This window comes from Crinia signifera, chromosome 3, assembly GCF_055691185.1.
Source record: "Crinia signifera chromosome 3, ASM5569118v1, whole genome shotgun sequence".
NCBI lineage: Eukaryota > Metazoa > Chordata > Amphibia > Anura > Myobatrachidae > Crinia > Crinia signifera.
This window is the reverse complement of record NC_139219.1, coordinates 152,417,711-152,432,472: the sequence shown is the minus strand read 5'-3', so window position 1 is coordinate 152,432,472 and position 14,762 is coordinate 152,417,711. Positions and strand designations below refer to the sequence as shown.

At 43.3% G+C, this 14,762-nt stretch overlaps 1 protein-coding gene across 1 annotated transcript in view; it reads left to right on the top strand.

The window, feature by feature from the left end:
• C3H6orf58 (chromosome 3 C6orf58 homolog) overlaps positions 1-6,173 on the top strand; it is a 35,474-nt gene extending 29,301 nt beyond the window's left edge. The window contains exon 6 of the mRNA XM_083174684.1: positions 5,186-6,173. Within this exon, the coding sequence (XP_083030810.1) occupies positions 5,186-5,340 (155 nt within the window). The 3' untranslated portion in view covers positions 5,341-6,173. The remainder of the gene's footprint in view (positions 1-5,185) is intronic.
• Positions 6,174-14,762: the final 8,589 nt, after the last annotated feature.

The following is a 14,762-nucleotide window of genomic DNA, read 5'->3' as shown; positions in this document are numbered from 1 at the left end:
TTGCTCTCTATATTACCCAGTCTGCCCTAAGCTCTGTGCTGGTTATACTGCTTGTTTCTGGCTATTACAGCAGATCATACTCAGTCTTTCCTGACAAACCCTGATCCTTATCTAATCCAGTCTAACCTGTGTTACCCAGAGTTACGTCTAGCTTGCTCTGCAAGAGCATGTGTCTGTATTCCTATCCTGCATATTCCAGCCTGTACCTGCTCGAATAGAGCTTTTGCTTTAGTCCTGTGAAGTATACCGTGCCCTTTCTTTCCCTGCTCATACTGAGCTGTTTGTCTTGTGTTCATATTACTGTCTTATTGTGTTCTTTATGCTCCTATTGAGCTTCTGTGTGTCCAGTATATACCTGTGCTTACATGTCAGTACACCTGTGCTGGCGCTGCTCCCCAGTCCAATCCAGTAGTCCATTTGTCTTCCTGTAACCAGTATTGGTTGCATTCCGGTTATATCTGTCTACTCACATTGTACTCAAGTGCTACAGTGACAGCATAGCTTGATCCTCGGCCATTGCAGTTCACTGCCCAGTATTTGGTAATCCCATCTCCAGTGCTGTGTTGCTTGTGTATACTATCTGCCGTAGTGGTCCCATGCTAGTCGCACACAGTAGTGTGCTATTGTCTATTCTTTATCCTGTGGGTCTGGTCGTTCCTTCTGTGTCTGACTCCAGTCCTGTATTTGCCTTGCCCAGCCTCCTGTAGCAGCCTTATCCCTCTGTAAGATCTGGCCTAATTCGTCCTCACAAACATGGCTGTTATAGGTGAAGCCTTAGCCTGCAGTAGGCTTTAAGGACTGCTGGGCAAGTGCAACAGCGCCACCTATACCACCTTGGTGGCATCCCTAACAAAAACATAATAATTCTACTTTATGCTTTTCTGTCTTGAGCCATCCTCACTCCCTATGGTGTGTGTGTGTGTTGCTAAAGTGGTTATAACAAGATGCAGACCACATTTGATTTCTTCTGTATTTGCACAAAACGAGACTGTTATATCCAATACATAATAAAAGTAATTCAATTCAGCTGTTGTATGTAATCTTAAGAAAGATTTACTATTTATGTTTTCATAGCAATAATACTTGCCAAACTTTATGTACTTTGATGGATAATTGAATGTTGAGTTTGCTGACTTAATATTACAAGATGAATATTTGAGTGCCTTTACTTCAAATGTAATTTCTGAATTGATTTAGTCAAATATGCTTTGTATAAACTGAAAACTTAATACCAGAATTATTCTCAGCACATTTCAATGCACGGCTTATTTGCTGCAGACTTCATCAAGGTACATAGAAAATAATACGTTTAGAACGTGCTTAGTTTATTAACTAATCATTTAGTTTAGATACTGTATGGTTAAAGTTGCAACAAGATATGTTATGTGGTGTATAATAAAAGGTTATAAAAGTGACACAAACTTAGAAATTTCCAGATCTTATTTAATACTTGTGTGTTTTTTTTTTTTTTCTGATGGTACTTTACGTATATAGAACTACTGGGGAAATTTAGCAAGCCTGCCGATCACGGACGATCTGCGGTATTAACGCGTTCAACCGGGATCGGCCATGATATGTCCAAAAATTCTAACTGAAAAAAACAGCTAATTTACTAAGCTGCCGTAGTCTCAGGATTCCTATTTTCCGATGGAAGTGATTCACATTTATGTGCCGAGTATTCCCAACAGCCAAATACAGACAGCTTGGTCCTGTCAAAATTCATCATCGGCAGTCCGTCAACAGGCGGACTGCCATGCGGGTGCAGCTACAGCCATCCGTAAACCCTGGTTCCTGTGCTGCTGGACATCTCCAGTTGGTTTGGATACAAGTCTTACCATTTAAAGGTGGAACATTAGCTGTGAACAGCACGATACTAACGGATTCAGTATGAAATCCCGGCGGTCGGGATCCCGGCGTTCAAAATCCCGACGCCGGAATCCCGACCGCCAAAATCCCGACAAGGGGGGGACGTGGATCGCCCCCCCTTGCAGGCTCGCTGCGCTCGCCACACAGCGGGCCAGGTGCCTCGCTACGCTCGGCACGCTAATTTATTCTCCCTCCAGGGGTGTCGTGGACACCCACGGAGGGAGAAAGTATCGGGATTTCGGCGGTCGGGATTCCGGCGGTCGGGATTTTAACTGCATCCCATACTAACAGCTGTAGCTGTGCAATTATATGGAGGTCACCATATTCTCAATTGTATATTGGATCTCATCTAAAGAACAAAGTGGCTAAGTAACAACACACACAGTGTACAAATTTATATCCTCACAGTCTGGAACTTTAGCTGCAAATTACCAACTAGGGTGAGAATACCTATTTATCAGAATTAAGCATTTGACACTTTATTGACACAGTGGAGCTTTATCAATTAATATTTCAGGACTTGGCTTCAGTAATTCTATAATAATTCAAAACAATTTATTGGGGGTGCATATACATATTTTTTATTAATACTGTTGTATGTGATTACATTTTATATATCCATGTAGTTATAATATATCTATTTCTATTATGTTCAGTTGAGCAACTCCCAGATTGCTATTGGGAGCAGCCACATACACATTTTTATATAAAAAAAATCTGTCCAGTTAGTGAAAATATTAACTAAAATATTTATTATTGTTATTTAAATTGTTAGAGTTTAGTAAGTTAGATCACGTTTGCACCCGATTGTTTTGTGTTCAGATACATACGAAGCTGAAGCATTGCACGGATCAGTCAGATCTGTGTGAAGGTTTTTTGTTTAAAAAAAAAATTGAACAAAAAACCAGCCTGGGGTCCGCCCCCATGAGGATAACCAGTCTCAGGCTTTTTGAGCCAGTCTTGGTTGCGGAAATACAGGGAAAAAATTAAATTGGACTGGTCCTGGTTACAAAAAGATGGTGGGGACGAAAAACTAGGGCCCCCCCTTTTTATAACCAGCATTGGGCTCCAACAGCCAGTGGTGCCATGCCACAGCTGGGGGGGGGGGACATTTTATATAAGTTGCCCCTACCAAAACATGACATCGTGGCTGGTCAGTCCAGGGCTGTCCCAGGCATCCTTCGGCAGTGGATGCTGTGCTGATGGAATGTAAATGGTTAAATAAAAGTGTAAAAAAAATCAATATTGTGTTTTGTAATAGAACTACAAGACCCTGCAAGCCTTTTCCGCATGCTGGGACTTGGAGAACTACGAGTTGTAGCATGCATGGCATTAACGGGCCCACTGAGACTTGTTTTCCCACTATAGAACCAATACCACAATAACTTACACCCACACAAATAAAGTACACATTTATTACATACTTTACACATCCATACTAACCTGTCTTGATCCCATAGGTTTGGTCCCTTTGTCCAGTAGAAATTCCAACATGTTACCTGTAAAACAATATTATACTTACCATCCGGCGTACATCGGTCCTCTTCATTCCATTTAGGCAATCTATGGTTTAAAAAATCTGCAAAAGCCCAGTCTATACGAACTGAGGGAAGCCCATGTATACACATGGGCTTCCTTTCCCTGAATGCCAGGTTCCCCAGTGACTCATGCCACTGAAGGACCCAGCATCAAATCATGTAGCACCACATAAGCAGCGCTCTCCTGAGCTCTGCTAACCTATCAGTCAAGAGCTCTCTTTCTTTTTATCCTTCTATTTACACAGCCCCTGTTGTGATTTTCATTATTGGATGTCGCTGTCAGTCTTCTGACCACCAGTCATTTGTACGTATTCCAGTCCAGAAATTTATGCCAGTAGAGGCACTTCTACTGAGTAGAAGACTCCGTCTGGGCCTCCTCTCTAGTCAGAAGCACTGTAGTAAATAATTACCAAAAATAGTTTGAATTGGTACTTAACAACCAACCTGGGACAACCCCTGCAAGTGTCCCGAGGCACCCCAGGGAGCCACGGCACACAGTTTGGGAACCACTGGACTAGCCCAAAGCAGAAAACAGGCAAAAATTTCGATTTATCAAGGACAATTGAATACCCCTACAATTTTGTATGAGGGAAGTCTAATTGCTCTTTGCACCATTTTATTTTATAATATCCACAGGCCTATGCAGACACAGTCATCACTAAATAAGTGACCTGAGTGAGAGAGCACCCATCTAATGAGCATGTCAACCTCAAGATAGTCTCAGTAGAATTGTTTTATAGTAGTAAATAGACACCAGGTCTAAGCCACGCACACCCCTTTGCGCTCAGGCCTGCACATGCTCTGTGGCTTCTCTGTCTGACTTTTGTTTTAAGCACCTTCAAATGCCTAAATGTATACCAGCTCAAAGGGCAGATGCAACCCTGCCACTGGCTCAACCCACCTTTAACTACCACAGACTCTCGGTAGAAAAAGGAAGTCTGACCGTTCAATTACCCATTGTAGAAGGATTCATCTCTTTGTTGTTCATTCGTGCCAGCATTGCATTTGCCTTATACTTGGGATAAGTCTTCATGAAAGGTAAACTTTCTCCTAAGCTTTACTTTTCTAGTAGACTGAAGCAGGTTGTCTTACAGTAATTCCATGTATCTTTCAACATCCATCGGTCCTTCAGATTTAACAAGATGTCCCGTGTCCGCAGATGAAAAACATCCCCACAACCTTAATACTTCACCTTTGGTTGGGTGTTTGTTGCGGAATAGCCAGTGTTACCATCATGCCCCACATAATGTTTACAATTGGATTCAAAATGGAACAATCTGTATACAGTAAATTACATTTGCAATACAGACAAATCTAATAAAGTAACTTTTATGGAGTGGAATGCTTTTGATTTTTTATTTTATTTTAATTTTATTTTGTTTGATTTTATTTTAATATAGATGTATAGAGTTGCTGCCTTTGATCTCCTACACCTATTTTCTTAATATTATCCCATACTCTTTTTTTATTATTATTATTGATTTCTCTCCTCCAGAACCATTTCCTATTTTGAATTTATTTAGTTGAATGTATTCACTGAAAAAGCTACCACCTGTTTTTCTTTTATTAAATTGGAGACATTTTCACTTTGAACCTCTCTTGTTAGTATGATTTTATTGACAAATATCTCCCTTATATAGTTTTAATGATTTTTCTTAACTCATCCTCAATGATTTTTAGGTGATTGTGTAATGTAGAATTGCCTCCCTACAAATTGTATTGTACGGTATTGACACCAAAAAAAAATTAAACATATTTATTTTCATTATTTCTCCCCAAAGGTGGTTTTCTTTTGAAGCAATGGAAAAAAGCCATGTGTTCTGAAAAAGGAAGATCAGAAGGACGAAATCTTCTTCAAAATATGGTTACAGGCGACATGGTGCCAGAAACACTCATCAATATTATTCTGGAATTGGTTAAAGATCCTGCATGTTAGGTGCAGGAGAACAGGCACACACAAAGCAATGATCACATTTAGCAGGATTACATTATTAAAGAGTGGCAGCTTGGCTTTTTTTATATAAGTTAATGCTATTACACCTAATTTTCCAATTAGCAACTCTTGTTTAGCTCATTCCCTTCTCGTTAAGAAACGTCTTGCTGAAAATACAAATGAGGACTCTGTTAATTAGTCTTCTAAGTGATTATAAGAAGAAGGCTTGATATAAGGCCAAGCAATCACTGGACTGATACTACACCCACCATGCCCTCTGCTGCGAGGATTGGCATGAAATGGGACTGTAATATGAAAGATCAAACTGGAGAAGGGACAAGTGCTTTGCCATAATCACTGAATGTTATTTTCCTCTGAGTTAATTAAATGATTTGTGTTACAAACAAATAGAAGCAAACAGCAATTTCATTAAACCCACTTCAATGAACTGTGACGACAATACCACAGTCAATATCGAGGGATTGTACACATTAAAAAGCAATAATTGTTACTTTTCCTTCCATTGAACTACAGTTGAGAGCATTGACTTATGCCACAAGTACATTGCTTTGAGTATAATTAAAATCTTTACATCCGTACTTTTTTCCCAAAACAGGTCAATTTCAGGCTTCTTGTGTACACTCACTGTAATCAATATTTCAAGTCCATAACGATATTTTAAGATCTTATAAACATTTCCCTAAATAGAAAAATGAGAAAAAGTATGTATTTGGACTACAATTGATTAACTGCTTTTATGACCTATTATCTCTAGATCTAGTTGTCATTCAATAGATAGACTGTATGTATTCAACAATTTTCAAAGAAAATAAAGTAATGAGGTGTAAAAAGGGATGTTTTTATTCCTTTTAATTATGTAGTTCATAGATTAGAGTCATTATACTTTAACAGATACCGTGTATTATAATCTTAAACTAATTACTGCCACTGTCAGCTGTAGAATAATTAAGTTAATTCACCAAAGAAAAGCTATGTCACAATTTCTGTCTGTATCATTAACAACATATATACAGGCGTGCTACAAGGACAATGCTACAGTATGTTTAGATGTGATTAAGATATCCATGGAGTGTTGTAATAGCATCCATTCAAACATAGGGTGTTTGTCATATTGCCATAGTTTCACAGTCAACAAATTCAGTAAGAAATTTTATCTAGAGTAATACAGGGCGGCCTTCTACCAATTTGACTTTCTAATTGGGAAATTCAATGACTGCCCTATCCAATTTCTAAAAAACAGCAAAATCAGATACCCAAGGCGCAAATGCTAAACCTATGCAGCTGCTTGAAACAGTTAGGGCCCCCAAACCCGCAGATACTGTATGCAAACACTGATCAAACTATTTAACAAGCACAGGTTTAATCCCAAGGAAACAATATCAGGGTACAGTAAGTATATGAAAACTGGGTACTTGTTTCGTAGCAATGCGATGCAATGCAATATTCATGTTAAATTAACAGGAGTGCTTGTACAATGAAATATCTCATAGCATTGCATGGCAGCAAATGGCATGTGGTGCGATTTTCAATTGTACAAGCACCCTGATGGGTGCTTTCAATGTTAAATGCACCCCCATTGTCAACGCCACCCCCACTACCAACGCCAGCCCGAAGCGTGGCGAGCGCAGCGAGCCTGCGAGGGACGGCGGTGCGCGTCCTCTGACCTTTTCATACCCCCACTATCCACGTCGGCGTGGAGGTGATTTAAGATAGTGTGGCGAGCGCAGCGAGCATTGGAGCCCGAAGCGTGGCGAGCACAGCGTGCCCCGTGAGGGGACGCGGAATACGAGCCTGAAGCGTGGGGAGCGGACGCGGAATACATGTAAAGAAATCCGTGTCCCCTCGTGGGGCTCGCTGCGCTTGCCACGCTTCGGGCTCGGTGGCTCGCTGCGCTCGCCACACTATCTAAACTCAACTCCACGTCGACATAGATAGTGGGGGTATGAAAAGGTCAGAGGACGCGTACCGCCGCCCCTCGCGGGCTCGCGGCGGTCACCACGCTTAGGGACCAGCACTCAGGACTGCAGGGGTGAAAGCCACTGTTGCTTGCCCTGGTTCCCTGCAACAAGAGGGGATGAGGCCTCAACGATATAGACACAGGAAAATAAGCGGCACTCGGATACTTAGTAGTGGTTGACGGTGAGGATATTTAAACCATGTGCAGGATAGACAACGTTTCGGGGCCCCCTAAATAGCGTAAGAGAGTGTACTGAAACTCAGTAAAAACTGCTGCCAATGTACATCCATACTATACAACAAGGGATAAACTATTATAAACATAGGTTGAACTAGATGGACGCAAGTCTTTATTCAGCCTCACCTACTATGTAACTATGTAACTATGTAACATCTAAGTCTCTTTATGCACATATGGATAGGGATATATCACTCATCAACCAAACATCATCAGCAGGGTAATAATACATACCATACTGTTCATCATTTATGACTCATATCTGTCTTGTCTGTAATGGGTTTATTTCAATCTGTGTTGGTATCGACTCCCTGTTGGCCTCCAGTGGTGAGCCAGTGCCATAACAGCCCTATCTCCTGTGAATTAATGTATGCACAAGTCTGACCTTGTTAGCCCTTCTGGGCTGGATTGTGTAAAGCTGCCTTGATTACCTGAGGCTTTCATAAGGCATTATGACCTATACAACCCTGCCAGTTATAGTCCCCAGTTCAGTCTGAGTTGCTGTCCTGCCTAGTCAGAGTTCTCAGTGTGTTCAGTCTGTGTTCTGCTTCAGTCAAGTCAGTTCTGTCTCAGCCCTGTCTGTATCCTGCTTTAGACCTGTTACAGTCCGGTGTACTCCAGCTAGCACTCCTGCTGAGCGTCCTGAGCCCCAAGCCTGAATTGTGCTACACTATCAGTGTTCCTGGTCACAGTCAGCGGTCCTGTCTGCCTGCGCTGCAGTCCCCTGAGATCTGTCTGCAGTATCACCATAATACAGCTTCTTCTTCTATTAGTATATTATTTGGTACCATCTCTGCATTGTTGCAGAAACTCACACTAGGGATCAGGTTTGACTTCTTGGGGTCATTCCTGCCCTGTGCAGTAGTCTGGAGATTTTGTGTTACAAACCACCTCTGTGCATTGTTGTATTTATATTGCGTTATATACTGTACCACCACTATGCATTGTTGCACCCGTGGGGTTATTCTTCCCTGCATTTTGGTAGACTGTGTGTGATTGCCAGGTCATCCTTTTTGCCATGTGTTCTATCTCCTGCAGGCCACCTTGTCACACTAAAGACCAGGTGGAGCCGTCATAACCAGCTCCATTGAACGCGGCTGTTATTGGCGAAGCCTTAGCCTGCAGGAGGCCAGCAGGACCATAGAGTTACGGCAACCGGGTTCACACACACCCAGTCCTACCTTACACATACTCACTCTCAATTGAGCTATGATCCTAACATTGGGAATCTTTAATGGCACTCTCTGTTACATGGAACATCTCTTCTTTCCATTCCACTTCTCTTGATTTAATAAGAACATCCTTAGTGTATTTTGAGTGAGATTTAGCCAAACAAATCCCTGCAAATGGCCCCCACCAACAATTCATCACCAAATATGAGGGAAAAAAGATGCTGTCAATAGGTTGTGTTAGGTGAAGTAATTTATAAGGGTGGAAAGATGATCAGCTCAGTCAGGGTGTGCACACTGGGAGATTTTGGCAGGAGATTTTGACTAGATAATCAAAATCTCCTAGAAGGTTTGCCAAAATCTCCCTATTATTCTCCTGCTTAGTCAATATTGCCTAGCATAGATTGCATTGCATAGATTGCATAACATAGATTGACTTTGCAGACAAGGCAAACGACTAGCTCATAGACTATCATTACTTAGACAAAATCAAGGAGTGTGAGGAAATAAAGGAGGTAAAGCAGTTGAAGACAATACGCCCAAGGCAATTGGAGGCAACAGGAATAGAGATGTTTTGGTAGTTGGAGGGAGAATTAGGATTTTTAAGAATGGGGAAACAATGGCATGCTTAAAGGCAAAATGAGGATGATGATTGAGTAAATGGTCAAGATGGGAACAGGCAGAATGAGGGAGTTAGTGGAACAGGCAGGAAGAGGGAATAGGGCCAAGGAGGGAGGTTGAAGAAGAGGAGGACCAGACCAGGATTAATGACTTCATCTACAGGTACAGGGGGAAAAGAGGTCAGGTAAGATAGATGTGGAGTGGTGGTCTGGAATAGATGAGATGTGAAGTTGTCCTGACATACTGTATAAGCTTAGATGTGAGATAGGTGGCAATGTGAAGGGCAGGGAGTGGGGATGGAAGTTGAGATTACATTTTAGAGTTTAAAAGGACAGTAATTTAGTATAAGAGCATAAATTTGTTATGGGCGAAGGTGACATTAGCTTGTTATTTATTCCTCTGTCGCTCAGTGGTTGTAGTGTATTTGGAATGCCATAGTTGAGGTGTTGATCTGCAATAATGAGGAGTGATCACTGGAGCAAAAGAGTCAAGAGCAGAAGTAAGGGAGGCATCGTACATGAAAGTGGCTTGACCAGGGCATGAGAGAGAAAGAAATTAAATGTAGTTGTGGCTGCAGTGTGGTTGTGTGAGCAGACCTGCGACTAATCAGATATCTGTCAGAAATCTCGGCATCTCTTATTTTCACACTGATGTGTCTTTTGGTGCAGGCCTGTGGTCTATGTTATATCCGGACGCAATCCATGGCAAGATGTCTCCAGCTGTCACTCAGGGCCTAATAACCATCCCTTGTTGATCCTACGTTGGTCCCACGCTGCATGGGTGCTGCCATGACACCTGTAGCCAGCTGACAGAATTGCTTCAATAGTTTACCTGCATGAATTGATCCTCTGACCTTTGCGCTTGGGCCCTGATTCTGATTCATATGCTCCCCTGAGCATTTACGAAGGGGAGTGATGTTTTGCAACTGCGCATGGGCATAAACTTTTATATGCATGTGCAGCTGCTTTGTGTGAGCATGGCAGATTGCTTATTCACCGTCCTTTTTTAACCTAGCAGTGTGGGCGAGGGGCATAGGGCGGCGGCAAGTGGTAGCTCCCATGGGTACACCAAGTGTTTCATGGGCATCCCCATGAAATTGCTGGGTGTACCCATGTTAATATTACTGTGATGCCGGTGCGGGGGCAGGCAGCTGACGTCAGCGGATATCAGCTGCCCACCTTCTTTTCGTACAGGGATGCCACAGAGCTAAGACACCAGAGAGGTGTCTTAGGTCTGCGAGCACTATAGAAATCATTTGGTGGTAGGCGACCATCAAATGATTTCTGCCCCACAACCAAGCTGCAAATGGGTGTTTATGCGGGTGCAATATGTGTGCGGTCGGTGGGCAGACCTTTGTGTGGGCGAAGGACAGCATTTGGATGACCCGCAAAGCTGCAAATTTTGCATCTTTGCAGGTCAATCAGAATGAGTGCCTTGATCACATGATCAATGTGTGTACAGGTACTTCCTGGTTTGATTGATACTGCGGCTTGCAGCCAATCACATGGAGGCAAAGGGGATATAAGCAAGGCTACAAGCAATCCAACATTACTTGAACAACTAGTCTGTTCCCTGTGTGTTATTCTCCTGGGTCAGCATTCTAAGGCTCCAGCGTTACCTGTCACCTGCTGCTGCTGCTAGTCAGCTCCCTGGATAACCCTTCATCTGCCAGATGTGCTCCATCCAGCTATTCCAAGCAGAGGTCCCTATTGGCTCCTATGCCACAACCCACCTTCGGTTTCCAGACCAATTGTCACCATTGGTTTCCAGACCGATTGTTTCCATCAGTTCCCATACTGATTGTTCCCATCGGTTCCCAGACCATCATACCAGTATCCCCAGCTCCCAGGCTGAAGTACCAACATCTCTGGATCCCAAAATCTCCAGTGTGCACTTCCCTGTGTACCCCAGTTACCAATCAGCTGTGTTCAGAGGACCAGGGCAGGAGGCTGTGACCTGCTTGTCAGGCGCAGCGAAGTCCAAAGCTCTTTGTGGGACTCCCTGGCGAAGTCCACTGGAGGGGTAGAATACACGCCCCCTGTTCCTGATCTCCTCCAACCCTCTGTTCCAGATGTTTCCTTGAGTGCCACTGTCTGCTATCCAGTATATGTCATCCCGTTTCATCAAACCCCCGAGTATCCAGTTTCCAGCACCCTCCGCTGGCCCACCAAGGTCTAAGTCGGGAACACAGATTTCTCCAGAGCTGACAATATGTCACAATGGTGATCAAGTGGCAATCAAGTGAGTGTCCACTCACATGTAACCGTCAAGAGCAGGGCCATCTTAACAGCAGTGTGGGCCCCTGGGCAAAGCAATGCACTGGGGCCCTTAACCATTCTCCCCTCCTGCTATCAGCAGCAGCTTTAATGTCCCACGGGTGGTGCTCTATCTTCCACTCAACATGTAGGACCTGGAGCAGTAACTTCTGCTAATTACTCCTTTACTGCACAGGTGGTGGGAGGGAGAACACTAATGTGTGTAAGGGGTCACTGAGCTGAATGAAGGGTCCCTTGTAAATGACTTCCAGGGAGGTAGGGTGTGTTTTATACGCAGGGGAGTGTTGAATAATGGAGTGAAAAGAAAAAAGTGGAAAGCAGCGCTGGTACTACAATGAAGAATTACACAGTTAGATAAAATTTAATTAAAAATTTATATAAGTAAGGTTTAAAACATTGACATATACATTTAAATACAATAGGCAATGAAATACAATATATAATAAAAGGGGAAAATGCAAGAGGGGTATCTCACTCTCAGGATGGACACTGAAGTTGGTTCAATGATGGTTAAGTGCACTTTGCCCAATGAATGGTATCCAAAAAAACCACTGCTCCAAGCACCTTTGAAAAAGCCACAGCCAGTGGCGAAACGCGTCAGGTGTACCTCCAGGATTGGACTGCTAGCTACCTCACTCACTGACCTCCATATCCCTGCATCCCATTGGGGAACTGATCTTTGCTCTCCCACTTCCAAGAGCTCTGGACATTCTATAGGAGTCCTCCAGCTGAGCCTCTGCAATTAGCCACCTGACTCAGAGGACCCATTGCCACTAAAGTGGCCACCAAGGTGCCTAAACCACTAGTGGCACACGGACATCATCATCCCCTCCCCATCCCAAGGGGGAGCATCCAATAACTAGATCCATTGTGGCCAGTTGCCAAGTGGTGTCATCCCAGGTGCAATTGTACACCATCACCAGCACCGGCACCCCAATACTATCGGGGGACATCCGTTCAAGCACCCACTGAGGCTCCACCCATTTACTCCTTTCCCTAACAAAAGTGGATTGATCTCCGTATACCATCTAAGGAGTGTCCACACGGGACTTTCTGTTGCCCACTCCACCCTCCAGCGGTTTGTGGTGCCCCCGCTTCAACTAGAGAGGACCATTGGGCACGAAAGAAAAATCTTCACAGAACCCTCCAGCGGCTAAAAAGATACAAGTTTCCGCATACATTGTGAGGACCTGTAACCCTTTTTCTAATCCATCTTGGAGCAGTGATTTTTTTGGATACCATTCATTGGGCAAAGTGCACTTACCCATCATTGAACCAACTTCAGCGTCCATCCTGAGAGTGAGATACCCCTCTTGCATTTTCCCCTTTTATTATATATTGTATTTCATTGCCTATTGTATTTAAATGTATATGTCAATGTTTTAAACCTTACTTATATACATTTTTAATTAAATTTTATCTAACTGTGTAATTCTTCATTGTAGTACCAGCGCTGCTTTCCACTTTTTTCTTTTTACGACATCTGTCCCAGTGACAGCCCTAACAGGGACTGACTACCCCTGTTACCAAGCAGCAACTTTGAGAAACCACTCATATAACAGGCGCCCTTATATATACTCCTACAGGGTATATAATTGGTTTTTGAATAATGGAGTGGGCTTAATATTTGTTATTTTCCAGTGGAAGGGCAGCTAGATTTCTTAGTATTCATTAGTATAAAAACCTAGAGTCCCATCTTTCAGGAGGTGCTTGGGACTTAGGGATCAGACATCAGGAGCCAGAGCAATCCATTTACAAATATATAAAACTGTGCACCAGATGTTTGGAGCTGGAGCAGGGACCGGCTGCTGGAAGGCTGATATCTCTGGTTCTGGGTATGAGACAAGTCGCTAGTGTTGACAGAAAGGGGAGAGTACCAGCTTTTGGAATATATTCTCAGAAAAACTCGAAGTCAGAGAGAACCTGAGAAATATGACTGGGAAGTGCAATTAACAGGTCGGATGTGGACTGCTGCTTTGAAGTTGGATATCTCCAGTTCCCCAGGGCCGATTTTCAAAATTCTGGTATCCCTGGAAAAAGGGGATTCTCCCCCTATACACCTGGGGCCCCTGGGCAAGTGCCCATTAAGCCCATACAAGAGGACCATTGGAATAGACCAAATTATGACATGAGGGTATGGAGTAAAGGCAGAAGATTCTGTGGGGATATTGTTTGAGAAATTGATTTAACCTAATATAATGGAAGGAAGATCTGAGGACAGAAAATGAGGGAGACAGGAAATAAACTCAAGGAATTAAGAGGGAGAACCAGTGGGATGGTAACTGAAAGCTACTTAAAGGTGAAAAGGGTATAAGAGGCATATAGCATGAACCTCAAATGTAGAGAATGTAAGTGGTGGTTCTGAATATATTAGTTGGTAGGAGTGCTTGGAGGATAGATGGGATATCCAGTTTCAGTAATGGCTAGGATAATCAGGGAGTGGGAGGTAAAAAGTCATGGGTAGGGACAAGTTTGTTATAGATACTGTATGGCACTCCAGTGTGCACAGGAGAGTTCATGGGGGTAACATGAATGAGATTAGGAGGGCAGGGATGGTATTGGCTTCTGAATTGTGTGTGATGTGGATGGAGGTGAGGTTACAGGGAAATGCGAAGGGAGCAGAGTTTAGTCATGGTATAGTAGGGAGATGGTGGGGAATAAGTGAGGAAATGGGGAGAAGGGAAAGGAAGCAGGGGGGAGGACTGGACACAGAAGAAGAGTATAGGGAGGAAGGATAGATGAGGCAAAGAGGCACAATAAAGGATTAGATAGACACAAAGTGATGAAAGGAGTTGGAGAAAGCCTGGACATTGGGCTTGATTCAGACCCAATCGCCGGGCTGCAAATTTGTGATTATCGAAAGACCACACATGCACATGGTATGCAGAGCACATGCACAAGCCGTCACTGGCCATTTGCAAGTTTATTGATAGGCTTTGGCAGTTTGGGGGCATAACACCAGCATTTTCTGGCAATGCCCCAGGAAACAAAGGCAGCTCCCGGTCGCTGGGAGGAAAGTAAGTGTCAGCTTCCAAGGGGCTGCATTTGGGGGTGATTTATTACATCGCATTCAAAGCCGTGCCCATTGGCTTATTTAATTCAATCGGGGGATTTACCTAATCTCTGGGCTCTGAACACTCGCAA